The sequence below is a fragment of the Equus przewalskii genome, chromosome 6 (assembly GCF_037783145.1).
Source record: "Equus przewalskii isolate Varuska chromosome 6, EquPr2, whole genome shotgun sequence".
Lineage (NCBI taxonomy): Eukaryota > Metazoa > Chordata > Mammalia > Perissodactyla > Equidae > Equus > Equus przewalskii.
In genome coordinates, this window is record NC_091836.1 from 13,476,513 (window position 1) to 13,493,413 (window position 16,901).

Here is a 16,901-nt window from a genome sequence, read left to right on the forward strand (position 1 = left end):
GTTCAGGCTTAGGAATACCAGAGAGGAAAGAAAAAGAAAAAGGTAAATTAGCCACTGGTTTGGTGGCACTTCTAATTCTGATCTTATCCAAGTTACTCTACTTTTCAGAGTCATAAATAGCAGTTCGGTGCATGCTGTTCGTGTTTTATACTTGTGTTCAGAGGGAGAGACTGGTTGGACTGCACTAACTTCCTTGCCTAAGGAACCGGAACCCCTCTCCTGTTGAGTTTTGGTACCTTAGTTTTCACACGTGAAATTCTTATTTCTTACTAGAGAATTTGACATTTTTTTTGACTTGCGTGGTTTATATTACTGTATCATTCAAATGCATCATGAAATTACCATTTAAATTCAGTAATAAATCACCTGTACCCATATAATCCTAAAGTACATAAGTCACAGGCTAACATTTTCTCCAATTATTTGTATTTGTGTACAGAATCTGGCATTCTGGAGCTTAAACTTAAAGCACTAATTCTTGATATTATTCATAATATTGATGTGGTGAAGCAGTTAAACCAAGTTCAAGTTCATACAACTGAAGAGTGGGCTTGGAAAAAACAAGTTAGATTCTACATGAATAGTGATCACACATGTTATGTTCAAATGGTGGATTCTGAACTTCAGTATACTTATGAGTATCAGGTATGACTTGTGGCAGAAGTGTTTTATTTTTCCAGTTAGAAATTATTTACTTTAAAGGAAATTTTCTATTAGATGAAAGAATTATTTTTCTTTCAGTTGTAACTGGGAAGAATTTTTTTGTGTGTTACTGTCTTGTTTCTATTTCATCATAGTTAAAAAGATGTTACATTGGAAAAAATAAAAAATCATTCTATTTACAAAAAAGTTAAAGTAATCTCAGTGTTGTACTGAATTCTCTAAAGGTACCTTTTTATAGAGTAGCGTTTATACAGAATTTGAAATGTTTCTTTAATCCAAGGAGAATTGAATATAGACAACCTCAATGGAAGCAATTTGGTTTGTGCCTCCTTATGCAAGGCCAAAATTAGTGTAATGGTAAATATGCTAAAATTTGTTTACTAAATGTTTTCAGTTTGTAAGGTAAAAGAATTTTCAAACAAATAACCTAATTCATGTAATCTATTCTCAAAAAAAAAATCCAGCTGTATCCTCTCTGCCTTTTTCCATCATAATGAATCAATCATCAGAATATATTTGACAATTATGTTAATAAGCATATGTCAGGAGAGTTGCCAGCTGGGTCTTTCCAAAAGGAAATGTATTTTGAGACCCGAATCTGTCTATCTAAATTAAGGAAAAGGTCTATAAACTGCAGCCAGAATTGGAATCTCTTGTCCCTAAAATTTAGTAGAAATTTTGAGAATTATTTGATGCTAAAATTATTAATTTTATAATGAATTTTTCAAATTAATTATGCTTTGAGGTCTCAAATTGTTCTGATTTATGAAGATCATAAGATTCAGGGAAATAATTTACATGAATTTTAAAATACAAAATGGAATGATTATTGTATAACAGATTTTTGGATTTGTTTGCCCTAGAAGTACATCTTTGTGCCACTGTCAAGAAACTGAGAGAGTATTTGGAAAACCCAACAGTATATTAATTGAGGACAGAATAAAATACATGCTTGAGAAATAACTAAGTTTAATTCCAGTTTGTGCTTTAGAAAGTTTCTTTGACTAAAAAAATATTTTGGGTATTTTTCCAAGTTAAAAACTTTAACTTATTTTTTGCCTTTTTAGCTTTTTAACTAGAATCTCACCCCATATAAATATATGTAAATGTTGAATAGAAGGTGACTATTTGAACTTTGTACTTCCCTTGTGTAGGGTAATGCTCCCAAGCTGGTTTATACTCCATTGACGGACAAGTGCTACCTAACTCTCACTCAAGCCATGAAGATGGGGCTTGGAGGAAATCCTTATGGACCAGCTGGAACTGGAAAAACTGAATCAGTGAAGGCTTTAGGTGGACTTCTTGGAAGACAAGTTTTAGTTTTTAATTGTGATGAGGTAAAATAAATAATTATAAAACCATATAATAGTGTGTTTAGTTATATGTTTAGATTAGTTTTCATGTACTTATATATGAAACACTATTTTCAAATCACTCTACTTTTAAATCACTTGAAACAGAACTTGTTTTATTTGGAAAGTAAAATGTGTACTTTTCAGAACACTTTCACATGAATTATTTTGTTTATTCCTTGAAACCACCCTGGTTCTGAAAGAGGAGCTATTTAATCTTTACTTAAAAAAGAGAAAAAGAGGCAAAGATGAGTGAAATGATTTTCTTCTCAGGAAATGGCATAAAGTATTAAATTATTACTAAAGATTTTAGTGATTTTTTAATGAATATAATTTTTATTGTTATTTTTAAGGGCATCGATGTGAAGTCAATGGGACGAATATTTGTTGGTTTGGTGAAGTGTGGGGCCTGGGGTTGTTTTGATGAATTCAATAGACTGGAAGAATCTGTACTGTCAGCAGTTTCTATGCAAATCCAGACAATTCAAGATGCTTTGAAGAATCATAGAACAGTTTGTGAACTGCTTGGCAAGGAGGTATAGAATGTTGGGAATTTAAAGAATTAAAATATTTTATAAGACTTTGCGTTACTTATACTCATGCAAATTTTCTATCTTTATTTCTCCTGACACCCCTCTTTTTAATCTGTGACCAGTGTGTTAAGCCTTTTTACCTGTGAATTGTCTCTGAGATTTCTCACTCTTTTTTGGTCCCACTTCTATGATTCATCTTCAAACTTTCCATATTGAATAATTTAGTTATAATAATATTTGCTAGCATTTATTGAGCACTTACTCTGTGCTGGCACTGTGTGTATTGCTTTAATGTATTTTCTCATTTAATTCTCTCCATAATACTTGAGGAAAGTACTGTTATATTTTTTCTACTTTATGGATGGGGAAACCAGGGCTTGATAAGTTAAGAGTAAGTAGTGGAGCTGTGAATGGAACACCGGTCTGTCTAATTCTGAAGCTCATGTTTTTAATCACTATTCTATATGAATCTTAAAACAATAAGCACTTAGCTGTTCTTCTGTTCCTTACTCCTCCACATAGGTGATAAATATGTGTCATTAGAACATAAACTTATTTGTATAGAAAATGTAACTTTATATGTAATGTATAATGCTGAGCACACTGAGAGTTAAAAGAACTGTGAAATTAATCCTCTTATCCATAATAACTTTTTCACAATACAAGTTTTTCAGGGTAGACCAAGAAAAGTAAGACCAGTTCTAAATCGTTAACATGTTATTTACATTATGCTTAAACTCTTCATGAAGAAAAACTAAGTTTTTACCTCTCTGCCATCAAAATTTATTTCCTTTCATATTCATTTTTTTTTTCTTTCCTCCTTTTACAAAGCAGGAGCTGTCCGTTCTCCCAGCCAATTCTAATCTTTCTACCTATGCTTAGGAATCTGCTTCCCAGGGACTTCTCTTAGTTATCCCCTCTGCCATAGTTTCAGCCTTTCTCCTCTACCCATTGCTTGTTGGCTTTTAAACATAATCACATCTTTCCCTTCTTAGTAATATATAATATTGTATTGTATATAATAATATTAGAATATTTAATATAATTAAACGTAAGCAAACCTTCCCTTAATTCATCTTTCCTTCCAAGCAGCTCTCTTTCTCTTTTTTTCTTCATAGCTAGGTTTTTCTACTCTAGGTGTTTCTACTTCCTAATTGCCCGTTCATTGTTTACACATTCTAATTTAGCTTCTATTTTCAGTGTTTTGTTGAAAATGCTCCTGCTAGGTACTCTTATGATATTCTCCTCTTCCCTGTCATAGCATTTATCACATTATGATTGCTTCTCTGTAATATTCAATATGCTACATTTAAGCTCCAGAAGGCTATAAACTATTACTGACTTTAGTTGAGAGTTGTGTTGTCTCTGTGTTCTTAGCAAAGTGCCTAATACAAGGAAAGCTTTTAGTAAATGTGTTGAATGAATGGACAGACCTTCGAACTAGTACCATCTCTTAAATTTTCAGCCTCAAAAATCTGATTACAAAGAACCTCTGTAAAGTAGTGTAGTTGGTAAAGAATTTATTATATGTTGAGTAAGGAGTTGTTTAGCACAGTAGCAGTTACATTTTGTTAAGGTGTAAGATTTTGTGTAGAAATATGTCACAATAAATTTCTATTGGCACTATATTTTATAGTTTCAAATATTTGATACCTATATTTTAAATTAATATTTCAGGTAGAAATAAATTCTAATTCTGGAATTTTTATCACTATGAATCCTGCTGGAAAAGGTTATGGAGGAAGACAAAAACTGCCTGATAATCTTAAACAGCTTTTCAGGCCAGTAGCCATGTCTCGTCCAGACAATGAGCTTATTGCAGAAGTTATTCTCTATTCAGAAGGCTTTAAAGATGCTAAAGTATTGGGAACAAAGTTGGTAGCTATCTTCAATTTATCTAGGTGAGTTTTTTTTTTAAAATAGTTTTATATTTTGTGGTTCCAATGATTGATTATGGTTATTAGTGACCATTTTTCACATTTGTTCAATTTACCTTTTCAATGATTTTCATATTGGTGATTGTATTGTACTTAAGGTGTTGATAGGAAAGATTTTAATTTGAAAAATAAAAACATTTGGCTCAAAATTACTTGGTTTTTTAAAATACTATTAACTTGGTCTCACTTTTTGATGCAAAATATTTTTATTGTAGTGTTCCAGCTGAATGACACTTATCAAACTAATTTACCAGTTGACCACTCAAAACCTACTGTTTTTTGGAGGAAATCTTTTACAGTTTTTCTTTATCTTGTTTCTAGTAATAGAGATTGACTTTTAGCTTTGGGAAACCCAGAATTCTAGTCCATATCACTTAAGAGATAGTGAGAACTAAAGTGTCAGAGATTGAGAGCAAGATGGATTGTTTAACAACTTTAGGAATAAAGGTAACAGGTAATTGTCATTTGTTGTCGTCATTAAGATAATTAGCCAGTTCATGAAAGGTTTATCCTGATCTTTGAGAACCATCCATCTTCAGCATTTTACTTGAGTGATCGTTGTGTGATTGGTTCCTTTATGTACATTAGTGGAGCGCATTTCTGTGTGTAAATAGTTATATTCTGCTTTTCTTTGGATATTATGATAAAAAGAATTTCTTATAGCTATTTGAGGCTTTTTGATTTCCATGTCTTTACTTAAGGGAACTTTTGACACCTCAGCAGCATTATGATTGGGGTTTGAGAGCTTTGAAGACAGTTCTGAGAGGAAGTGGAAATCTTCTTAGACATCTGAAGAAATCTGGCATTAAACAGAAAGGTATGATTCATTATTCCAAATATAATCTTATTTTTTTAAATGTTTTAATGTAGAATAGTTTTAGATGTACAGAAAAGTTATAAATATAGTATAGAGGGTTTCTTAATACACTGCTTCCAGTTTCTCCTATTGTTAATATCTTACATGAATATGGTACATTTATCACAACTAATGAACCAATATCGATACATTATTTTTTAACTAAAGTCCATACTTCATTCAGATTTTCCCTAGTTTTTACCTAATGTCCTATCATAACTTTTAAATGTGCATTAAATATTAGATAGTTGTGATATTTGGAGGAATGGTCTAATCCACTTCTTCTCAATCTTTAATGTGCATTAGAATCACATAGAGGCTTGTTAAAACACAGATTGTTGCACTCCACCTCCAAAATTCCTGATTTAGTAGGTCTGGAGTAGAGCCTGAGAATTTGTCTAGTCTTCAAACAAGAACAGGGACCTTAGAAATATGTGAGGATTTTCTCTTTCAAAGAGATAGTATATCAAATAAGATTACTCTTTAAAAAAAAATCTTAATATTACCAAAAATACTTTTTAACTTTAGAATAACTTTAGATTTACAGTAAAGTTATAAAGATAGCATTCCCATTGTTTCTTCTTTTATTTGCCAAAACTAAGAAACTGAAGCTGGTATATTACTGTTAGCTTCAGACTTCATTTGGATTTCAAATATTTTATCATTAATGTCCTCTTTCTGTTCCATGGTTGAGTCTAGGGTGCCACATTGCATTTAGTTGTCCTATCTCCTTAGTCTTCTCTGCTTTATGACGGTTCTCAGTCTTTGTTTTCATGACCCTGACAGTGTTCAAGTGTACTAGTCAAATATGTAGACTCTTCCTCAATCTGGGTTTTTTCTGATGTTTTCTTATGATTAGATTGAGTTATGAGTATTTGAAAAGAAAATCACAGAGGTGGAGTGCCCTTCTCATCACATCATGTCGATGGGTACATGATAACTGCATGACATCACTGGTGATGTTCCCTTTCATCTCTTATCTTAGTGTTTGTCAGTTTTCTCCACTGTAAAGTTATTATGTTCCCCTTTCCTTACTCTATCCTTTGAAGGCTGGTTACTAAATCTAGCTCACTTTCAAAGTGGGGAGGCAAGGATTAATCTCTGCATCTTAGAGGGGAGGGTATCTGCATATCAGTACAGACTCATGTATATTTTATTATACTTTATCACCTTTTTTCCCCACTTACATAAAATAAATGATTTTCCTCACCCATGGATGTGTGCCTTTATAACATGCTGACTATTGAGCCTGTTCTGGTTGCTATTAAAAACTAAGTTAAGGGGCTGCCCTGGTGGTGTAGTGATTAAGTTCGCTTGTTCTGCTTTGGTGGCCTGGGATTTGCTGGTTTGGATCCCGGGTGCAAACTTAGCACCGTTCATCAAGCCATGCTGTGGCAGGTGTCCCACATATAAAATAGAGGAATGTGGGCATGGATGTTAGCTCAGGGCCAGTCTTCGTCAGCAAAAAGAGACGGATTGGTGGCAGATGTTAGCTCAGGGCTAATCTTCCTCCAAAAAAAAAACCTAAGTTAAAACACTATGAAAAAAAGCCAGCATAGAAGAAAGAACTACATGAAATTACCTATTTGGACTTTAAATGACCAAAATATTCATCTTAAAAAAGGAAGCTACTTCAGCTCTATTATTAGGTTGGCATATACCAGGGCAGATATAGTTTTTTGGTGAAATACTTTAATTACTATTTTCCAATTGTATATCTCTGGTAACTTTTAAGAAATATTTAAACCATACCTGTGGTAAATAAGGGTGGCTTATTTATGAGTTCAGTGCATGATATAAACTGTAGTGCAACCAAGCCTCTTTATATGTACCTAAAATGGAAATATTAGACAATTATAGAGAAATACCAGACTAAAAATAGTTTTTTGCCTGTATGTGTATATATTATTAATCAGCACTTAATATCCTTGAAAAAATAAGAATCTGGCAATGATATTAGCATTTACATTTGGTTTAAGAATGGATTTATGAACCGGTTTTGAACAAGGCTGATCAAAGATTGTTGCTCAATTTGTTAGTTTTTAGTCTTAGGACATAAAATCTCTGGGAGGCAATATTGGTATATTTGGACAGATACATGAATTTAGAATTAGTTGCTCTGGGCTGTACTACTTACTGCTCTGCTCTCTCAGATAAGTCATTTAAACATTAGAGAGTTAATGTTCTCATATGTAAAATTAGAATAATAATAGTAATACTTCCTTCCTTATTTTATGCAGTTGTTATAAGCATCTCATCAAAATGGTAAAGTACTATGCAAATATAGGTGATAATGATTTTTATTATTAATTAAAGTCTGGGTACCCTGGATTCAGATTCTGTAGAAAACAGTCTGTAACTCTACTTAGCAATACTTATTTTTCAGCAAAGGTAGTAAGGTAAGCTTACCAATTCGCATGATAGCATATGTCTTTAAATGTTACTAAATTCTAGTGCATCATTTAATTACTAATAATGCATATCACGCCACTTAAAAACTGTTTTTATAGTCATTAAATTCATATCTAATAATTTTAAAATGAAACTTTTTCTCTAGTTAATGAAAGTCATATTGTGGTACAAGCATTGAGGCTAAATACAATGTCAAAGTTTACATTTGCTGACTGCACTCGGTTTGATGCGCTGATTAAAGATGTGTTTCCTGGAATTGACTTTAAAGAAGTAGAATATGGTGAACTGAGTGCTGCGTTAAAGCAAGTCTTTGAGGAGGCCAATTATGAAATCATACCCAATCAGGTAACTATGAAGACTATTTCATAATATATTGATCCTTTCTCCTAGTTAATTCCTTATTAACTGTCTTTATCCTTCAACCTATCTTTCATCTGTCAATTTAAATCTCACTTGCTCAGGAAAGCCTTCCCTGATCTTCAAGTCCAAATTTAGGTCCCTTTTTTATGTGCTTTCATTACTCTTTTTCTATAAACTTGTTTAATGTTTAATTGTATATTTGAGTAATATTGATTCTCCCACCCCAGACAGTAGTCCCCATGAAAGGCAGGATGTGTGTCTATTTTTGCTCACCATTTTATTCCTAGTGTCTGCTATAGAGTCTGGCATGTAATAGAGCCATCATATATATTTTTGATAATTCATTATATATGATTTAGTTTCACTTTGACAATTTCTTAGAAGAATTTTTTTTAAGCGGTTTTTTAATGTAGCAAAAATACATGTTCAAAATGAACACTTTTCCCTCAGGTTTTTTGGGAGAGATGCCGGATATAAATGAATGAATAAACAAGTGAATAAAATAATGAATATAATATATTTGAATGAATGAGTGAAGAAAATAACATATTGTATTGTCAGATAGCTTGGAAAGCATACTTGTTTCTTTTAAAGAAATATTAGATTTAAAGATCACATTGTAAATGTGTTCAGATTTATTTAAGTATTCTTTTATTCAAGGCTTTATCTTCCACTGAAGAAATCAAGGGCTGAATTTGTATGTTTGGAATAGAGCAACTGTTATAGAATGAGAGCAGAACTGTGTATGATTGTACATTATACATCATATATGAACATATCTCTTTTTTTACTAGATCAAGAAGGCTTTAGAATTGTATGAACAATTATGCCAGAGGATGGGAGTTGTTATTGTTGGTCCAAGTGGTGCTGGAAAATCAACTCTTTGGAGAATGTTAAGGGCAGCACTTTGTAAAATTGGCAAAGTGGTAAAACAATATACCATGAATCCCAAAGCTATGCCTAGACATCAATTATTAGGCCATATTGACATGGATACAAGGGAATGGTCTGATGGTGTTTTGACAAATAGTGCTCGCCAAGTAGTTCGAGAACCTCAAGGTTGGTGTCTGTTGTGTGATTCATTGTTTTACTTTATAGTTTTTAGAAGATGATAGAACTGGTCTATAATGCTATCCTTATCAAGTCTAATATATGTCCATAAACTGCCTTATAATAATGTACGCTGATAGTTTACTTTGGAGGGACCCAAGACATGCTATCATTTTGACCTATACTCTATAGCATCTTTTATTATAATAGAAACTCAGGGTAATCTGGATGAATTGTAATTCACAACTAGATTAATTTACTGGATAAATATAAAATCTTTGATTTTGAATCAATATCATAATGCCTTATAGATATGCAAGATGACAAATTTTTATTTGGGATTAAAATTGGTGTGTGTGTGAACACTGTTAACTTAGTTTGAATATAGAGTTTTGAATAATTTTGAAAATTTAAGTTGTAAGACAGTAGTATATTTCTTGGTCTAAATTTTTTCGCTTGGTGTTTAAGACAATTTTGGTCAGAATCTGAGAAGACTCCCTACTTTTTGTTAGGTCATAATTTAGTTAATAGTTTCTTTTTTTTTTCAGTGAGTGGAAGCTATAGAACTCTAAGACACTGGAAGAGATTTTCAATGTAGTTTCTTCATTTTGAATGTAGTCAGTGCTAGCATGCTAGGTAAAAACCAGATGTTACCTGTACTTGTTTCTCATAGTTTTGTTGGTGATATTTTCCTCTTTGAATTGTTTAAAAGGTCCAAGTACAAGTTGAAATGACTCTCATTTTATGAAGGATAGATAAAAACGTTTGTCTCTGGAAAGACTTGTGTACACAACTTGTTCACTGCTTCTCCCCGTTGAGGGCATCTTTTTATATATCAAAGAAATTGGACAGTGGTGAATTTTTATTTCTCATTTAGGGCACTAAAAAGTAGGTTTCCTATATTTTCTAAAAGAGATATTACATACAAGCATTCATATATTCTTATGACATGGTAGAAGATAAAAGGCTGAAGAATATCTCACAAGGTTATGGGAATAGACATACCTAAGTCTTGCATACTATGTTTTCTTTTAGTGAGATTCCAGTTCTGTATGATCATTGATAAATAGAGCATTATCACATGGTATATAACTGAGTCTTTGGCCAGCTGAGCCAGGATTGCCCATGGGTTCTCCAGCACGTTTGTAGGACAGATTCACTTGAAAAATTTCAACATCTTGTTCAACATTTTGTTTTTTATATTCAGCTTCAGTAATATAAAATAATACCTATGGAAATCACTTCTAAAGAATAAGAGATAATTGTTTTATTCTTTATTTTTAATTATTATGACAATGTATTTTTATTTTATCTCCACTTTTTTGGTTTGAAAATAGATGTCAGCTCATGGATAATCTGTGATGGCGATATTGACCCTGAATGGATAGAATCTCTGAATTCTGTTCTGGATGATAATCGACTACTCACTATGCCCAGTGGAGAAAGGATTCAGTTTGGCCCAAATGTTAACTTTGTATTTGAAACTCATGATTTAAGTTGTGCCTCGCCAGCCACAATATCTAGAATGGGAATGATCTTTCTTAGGTAAACCATAAGAGCATTTGCACGCATATTATTTTAGTTTCATAGCTCGGTGAAATAACTATATATGAATAATTTATAAATATTTGTTTTCGTCCTTTTTGATTAACTTCTTTTCTTTTTGTTAGGTTTTAATTGATTCAGAGAGTTCCTGTTTTATTGCAATTGAATTATTTAGTTGATCACAATTTCTAAATAATTAATTTTGTTTGCTTAAGTGAAATAGCAAGTATTTAATTTGTTTTCTTTTTTCTATTTTATTTAAATGTTATAATTGACTTTAGAGAAGTGAACGTACTAGTTTTGAGCTAGAGGCTAAGAATTTAAAGCTAAGTAGCAATATTTCAATCAAAGAATCTTGGATTCATAGAATTTTAGGGCTAACCTAGGTTTAATAGGTCCTATGGTCCAACTTTTAATTTTAGAAATTGGAAACCTCTTTACTTAATATTTTCTTTCTTATTCAGTGTATTTGGAAAAGGCTTAACAGAAATGAATAATAAACTAATGTTAGATATCATGTACAATAGTCACATACCAGAACATGGACATTTGAGCCAATTTCATTTTCCAAAATGAGTAATTAGTTTTCTTTTACTTTTTTTATTTATGTTTTAGAATTTGATAATTTATCATTATATGTAAAGTACTTTACTCTTTTTGGGCCTTTTGAAGCTGTGTTAGGTCTTATATGACACATGATAGTGCTATCAAGTTGGTTCAAATTGTTTCTAATATTATTTAATCACTTTCTTCTTTGATAGTATTGTAGGAAACATTTATATTTAAACTAGTCATGAACTCCAATTAATATTTTGAAATATTAATTATTAAAAAATATAGCAGGGGCCGGCCTAGTGGCGCAGCAGTTAAGTTCGCACATTCCGCTTTGGTAGCCTAGGGTTCACAGTCCCAGGTGCGGACCTATGCACTGCTTGTCATTCCCTGCTATGGAGGCATCCCACATATAAAAAAATAGAGAAAGATGGGCATGGATGTTAGCTCAAGGCCAGTCTTCCTCAGTAAAGAAAGAGGAGGATTGGCGGCAAATCTTAGCTCAGGGCTAATTTTCCTCAAAAAAAAACAAACAAAAAAAAACAGTTAAAAATACATTGGGTTATCTTTTGAGGTATTAAAAATAACATAGCATACAGCTTTGGTAGCAGTATCTCACACAGTTTATCTTATTTATTCAATGTGTTATAATCTTGTGAGAAAAATAGAATGAAAGAAAAGTTATCATTAAATTTTCAAATATGTATTGGATGCCTGTTATAGATATGACGTTGTTAGATGTTTTAGGAGGGGCAGAGCAAGAAAGGAGTAAAACTAACACTTATGGAGGGTTTGTCTTTATGGAACACACTTTTAAGTAGAGTAGATAAAATAAATGTAACAATTATAATGTAAGATAGAATATAAATGGAATACGTGGTAAGTAGAATGCCATGGATATTTAGCAGAAAAAAAAACCGCATGTTGCTGTAGAGGATTTGAAAATTGATGGTGATGCAGATATTGTTTGTAAGAGTTATAATGAATATGTATGATTTCATGTAAAATGCAAATACATATTAACATTTTTAGTTGCTGTTTGATTAGCTTGTACCTTGGTTTCAGGTTTCATTAATTTCTTCAGCAGATATTTGTTGAGCACTTGTTATGCAGTAGGCCAGATGAGAACCTTTTAATAGTGAAAGAGAATGCTATTAATTATGCTGGGACAACTGGTATAAATAGGTATTGTCTTGGACAAACCAAGACATATAGTTGCCATAGGCATTGAGGAGATGCCATTGACAACAAAGTCTTTATTCTGAAGGAACTTAGAGTCTTTGTTTTGTCTGTTTTGAGCTCATCTAATGTAATTTAAATATTTATCTTTGATCTTTCTGTTTTTCTTTTCCTTATTAGACTGGATGTAAATGTGAGAGGAGAAATTCAAGGGCTCAGTATTTACTAGTGCTGCTGTGAAATAGTGGTAGAAGATAGGAAAAATGACAAAATCGTGAGCCCTTGTCAATTCTAAGATTATTAATCGATGAATTGTTTTTACTATAATTTTCTATAATTACATAAGACATAATTTTGAATAAGATGTGAATATTGTATTTAACTTCAATCATTGAATGTTACTGATATAATTAAGTGCTTTGCTAAAAGAATTATATTTTACTTTAGGAAGATCTTGAAGTTTCAATAGTAGCGTAAGGATTTAGGTCGTTGGCTTTTTTTGGGAAATATTTTTAAAGATCTACATTAATACGCAGTGCATATTGAGCTCTAATATGCATTTGAATCACCCAGGAATTCTGTTAAAGTGAACATTTTGCTTCGCTAGGTCTCGGCTGGGATTTGGGGTGGTCTATTCCTAACAAGCAGACCACACTTTGTGTAGGAAGGATTTAGACCACTTTTTGGCTCATCTGTAGATATGTGATTCTTCTTTAATTTATATTTGTAATAATGCAGATGAAATCTATTTCCTTGTTTTACAGAAAATGACATGTATGTATATATACCTAAGCATATATATATATATTTAGAAGTAACTAATACTTACACTCATACACATACAGAAGTAACTAAAATCAACTCTTGTATACTAGTAGATATAATACATGTGTAGAGTAATGTTTATTGGAGCAGAAATTGACTTTGAAAGTAAATTGACAGTTTCTTCCTAAATAATTTCCTACATGTTTATTAATCTATTTCAGTGATGAAGAGACGGATCTTAATTCTCTGATAAAATCTTGGTTGAGGAATCAGCCTCCTAAATATAGGAATAATCTTGAAAACTGGATTGGAGATTATTTTGAAAAGGCTTTACAATGGGTTCTAAAGCAGGTAAGTTAACTGTAATATTTCATAATTAATCATTTAGGTGAGAAGGATGGTTAAGAGTATTGCTTACATAAAGCTCCCTTTTAGAGCTCTGCCAGAATATTGGGGTGGAGGGACAGAGAGGTATCTTCACTGCTCTCTCAATATAAGTCATAGCATAACTTTTTATTGTGTTAGTCTTAAAACACTTTAATTCTCTCACCCACAATATCTTGCACTGCTTACCTAAAAATCTTGGATATTGGAATGTATTGGATGAAGGATGAAGAGAGTATTGCTGTTTTCTAGGAGAGTTTTAAAAAGGAGATCACACTTGATTTTGAATTTAAAGCATGAGCAGAAGTTTAGCATGCAAAGACAATGGAGGTCTTTCAGATATTCTATGTAATTTTTTTCAACTTTTCTTGGTTTTTCTTTTATATCATTGCTTTTATGAAAAATGTAAACATATAAAAAATAAAGAAAATAAATAGCAGCGAGCTTTTGAAAGTATCTAATAATCTGAACTTGATTTAGAGATCAATACTTTGGGATTGAACAAGACATATAGAGAAATGGAGATCTCACTTCAGTTTTCTCAATCTTTTTCTTTTCTGACTTTGTAAGGGTGGAAGATGGAAGAATCGAAATTTGTGAGGAAGTGATACAGATAAGATAGGTTTCCCTGTAGACCTCAGGAAAAGAACCACTCCCATCTGCCCTTAGCCTCACTGAGCTGTCTCCTCCTTTGTGCTTCCACAGCAATGTACAGTGTCTGTCAACTGTATTATAATGGCTACATTCAACTGTAAGCACTTTGAAGGCAAGGGCTGAGCCTCTTGTACTCCTTATTGTATCCCCAGAATCAAGTGTGGTAATAACAGAGTATGAATGAATGGGAGTATATGTGCTTAATGAAATACCTGATGCCTATGTTGTAGCACTGTTTCAGTAGATATGTTGTTACGTCATTAATTTAAATTGTACAGAGCCCAACAAGGCTCTCCAAAGTCAATACCTTGAGGTCATGTACTTGCCTGCTGTTAATGTTAGAATGAGAAATATAACACTACATGGAATATATTGATATATAGGGGTTCGTGCCTATAGAAATGATGACAGGATAAGATTATTATGCCACAGAGTGGATACCAAAGAATCATTTAGAAAATAAACTGATTCTATTTTGAGGTCCCTGTTATTGTTTGAAATTTTTTTATGTGTCAAGAATTCCTTCCTTCTTATTCTGTGCTTTATTCACGATGTTCAGATTCTGAGAGATATACCATAATGGATGTTCTAGCCAAATGCTGATTTTATTTATAATTAAAGCTTTGCTTTCTTCTATTAATTTAGCAAATTAGATAATCTGGAAGAAAATATGTGGGTTTCCTTTATCTTTGACTTTGAAGCCTAGAACTAATATTTAAAAAATATAATGTTTAAATTTAGAAGAATGGAGGAATGGGAGGAAAAGCAGGAAAAAGGGAGATGAATATAATAGAAATAATATAAATGCTAAGCATGGACTAAGCAGCTGAATCTTTACCCATCTCCTCCCTTTTTCCCACTCTTCTTCCCATGTCCTCATTCTTCTAAAAATATTTATTATTCAGGCAGAGGATTTTTTAAAAAAAATGCAAATTGGATCATTTTACTCTCTCACTTAAAAACACCATAAAGGCAGTGAAAATAAAATTTGCACTGCTTACCATGGCCTACACAATTCTGCATACTCTGGCCCTTGCCTACTTCTCTGACTTAAACCACTCTTCCTTTGCTTACTCAGCCTTAAGCTTCTTTCAATTCCTTAATTACACCAATGGCTTACCTTTGCATATATTATATTCTCTGTGTGGCCAGATCTCATCTTTCAGATGTTAGCTTAAATGTAACCTTTTTCAAAGAGGCCTTGAGCCCTCAATCTGAGTTACTCTCCCTCGAAACACTGTCTGCTGCTCTATAGCTCTTACAACTTAACCATCTCCTCTATTGGACTTGAGTTCCGTGAAAACAAGTACTCTGTTTAATTCACTTTTTTTTTTTTTTTTAAATACCTAGTACCACAAACAGATCCTACTGCATAATTGGTTCTCAGTAAATACTTATAGAAAGACTGAGAATTCTTTCTCCTCCAACCTCCCGGCAGTTACACAGGGGCCCCAGAGGCCTACAGATCAAAATCATCCACACTACCTCAGTCCAAGTTTCTTTTTAAAATTCTGTGTAGAAAGAAAGCTCAAATGGTTTTTTATTTAAGCCTGCTTTTACTAGCCTTTCTTGTCCAGTGTCATCAATCTAGCTCTTGCCTCTAGCTTGTTTTTTATCAGCAAGAGGAAATGAGGAACTATTCTTTTTAGACCAATGCTCATTGATTTACCTTTTCTTTTACATTCTTCAGGTTTAGGAAGTAAACAAACTATGTTTCTATTTAAGTAATCTAGCACTTACAGCTAGAAGTATAGAATTGTGTTTTTATGAATATTTCTTATTTTCAAGGTTTATATATATAAATTAAATGGAATCTAAACTTTCTATGAATAGAGGGATAAATTTAAAGATGATCCTTGAAAAGATATGTGACTGTCAATCAATATGGTTCTGACTTTACTGGTTAATATTTGCCTTTTTTCTGTACCGTGAACTTTAATCAACAGAATGACTATGTGGTAGAAACAAGTTTGGTGGGGACTGTGATGAATGGTTTGTCGCATCTACATGGATGCAAAGATCATGACCAATTTATTATTAATCTCATAAGAGGACTTAGTGGAAATCTGAACATGAAATCACGTCTGGAATTCACCAAAGAGGTAATGCATATTTAAAGCCTATATTCAGTCAACATTTTTCTTTAATTTTCATTGACTCTTAACTGCCAAAATACAGTGATTTGTAACTATAAGGTATAGAACTTTTTAATTTTGAAATTATGCATTCAATAGAAAAACAGTGCATTTATTTATGTATATATACATATATACTTATTTTCTCCTTTGAACTAGTTCATGATATTTTATTATATAATTAAAATTCTATAAAATAATGTTTTAATAGGTTAAAGTCTGGGCCATATCTTTCTTGTTAGACATTTTTGAACCTACCTAGCCATATGAATAAATATAATTATTTCATTCATTTTTCATCTTAGAAAAATATATACATTTTTAAATCATTTGTCTAACTAGAACAGTTTTAGCAGTTAAGAATGCTAGAATGAATTAATCATTATAAATCTTTTCTTGAATAAATGTAAAGATGCATTTCAACCAAGTCGTTTATACATATTAAGGGATTTCTTCCTGTTGGCCTCTGTTGAAATAATTGAGCGTATGTTCCTTGGGGTTGTCTCCAATATTATGTTTCCGCA

At 32.1% G+C, this 16,901-nt stretch overlaps 1 protein-coding gene across 4 annotated transcripts in view; it reads left to right on the forward strand.

The window, feature by feature from the left end:
- The window catches only part of DYNC2H1 (dynein cytoplasmic 2 heavy chain 1), a 290,676-nt gene that overhangs the window by 49,947 nt on the left and 223,828 nt on the right, over positions 1-16,901 (forward strand). For all 4 annotated transcript variants that reach the window (XM_070624815.1, XM_070624816.1, XM_070624817.1 and 1 more), the window contains exons 32-41: positions 440-645; positions 1,818-2,000; positions 2,369-2,551; positions 4,226-4,449; positions 5,187-5,302; positions 7,899-8,098; positions 8,908-9,172; positions 10,501-10,708; positions 13,426-13,555; positions 16,189-16,344. In XM_070624815.1, the coding sequence (XP_070480916.1) occupies positions 440-645; positions 1,818-2,000; positions 2,369-2,551; positions 4,226-4,449; positions 5,187-5,302; positions 7,899-8,098; positions 8,908-9,172; positions 10,501-10,708; positions 13,426-13,555; positions 16,189-16,344 (1,871 nt within the window). The remainder of the gene's footprint in view (positions 1-439; positions 646-1,817; positions 2,001-2,368; positions 2,552-4,225; positions 4,450-5,186; positions 5,303-7,898; positions 8,099-8,907; positions 9,173-10,500; positions 10,709-13,425; positions 13,556-16,188; positions 16,345-16,901) is intronic.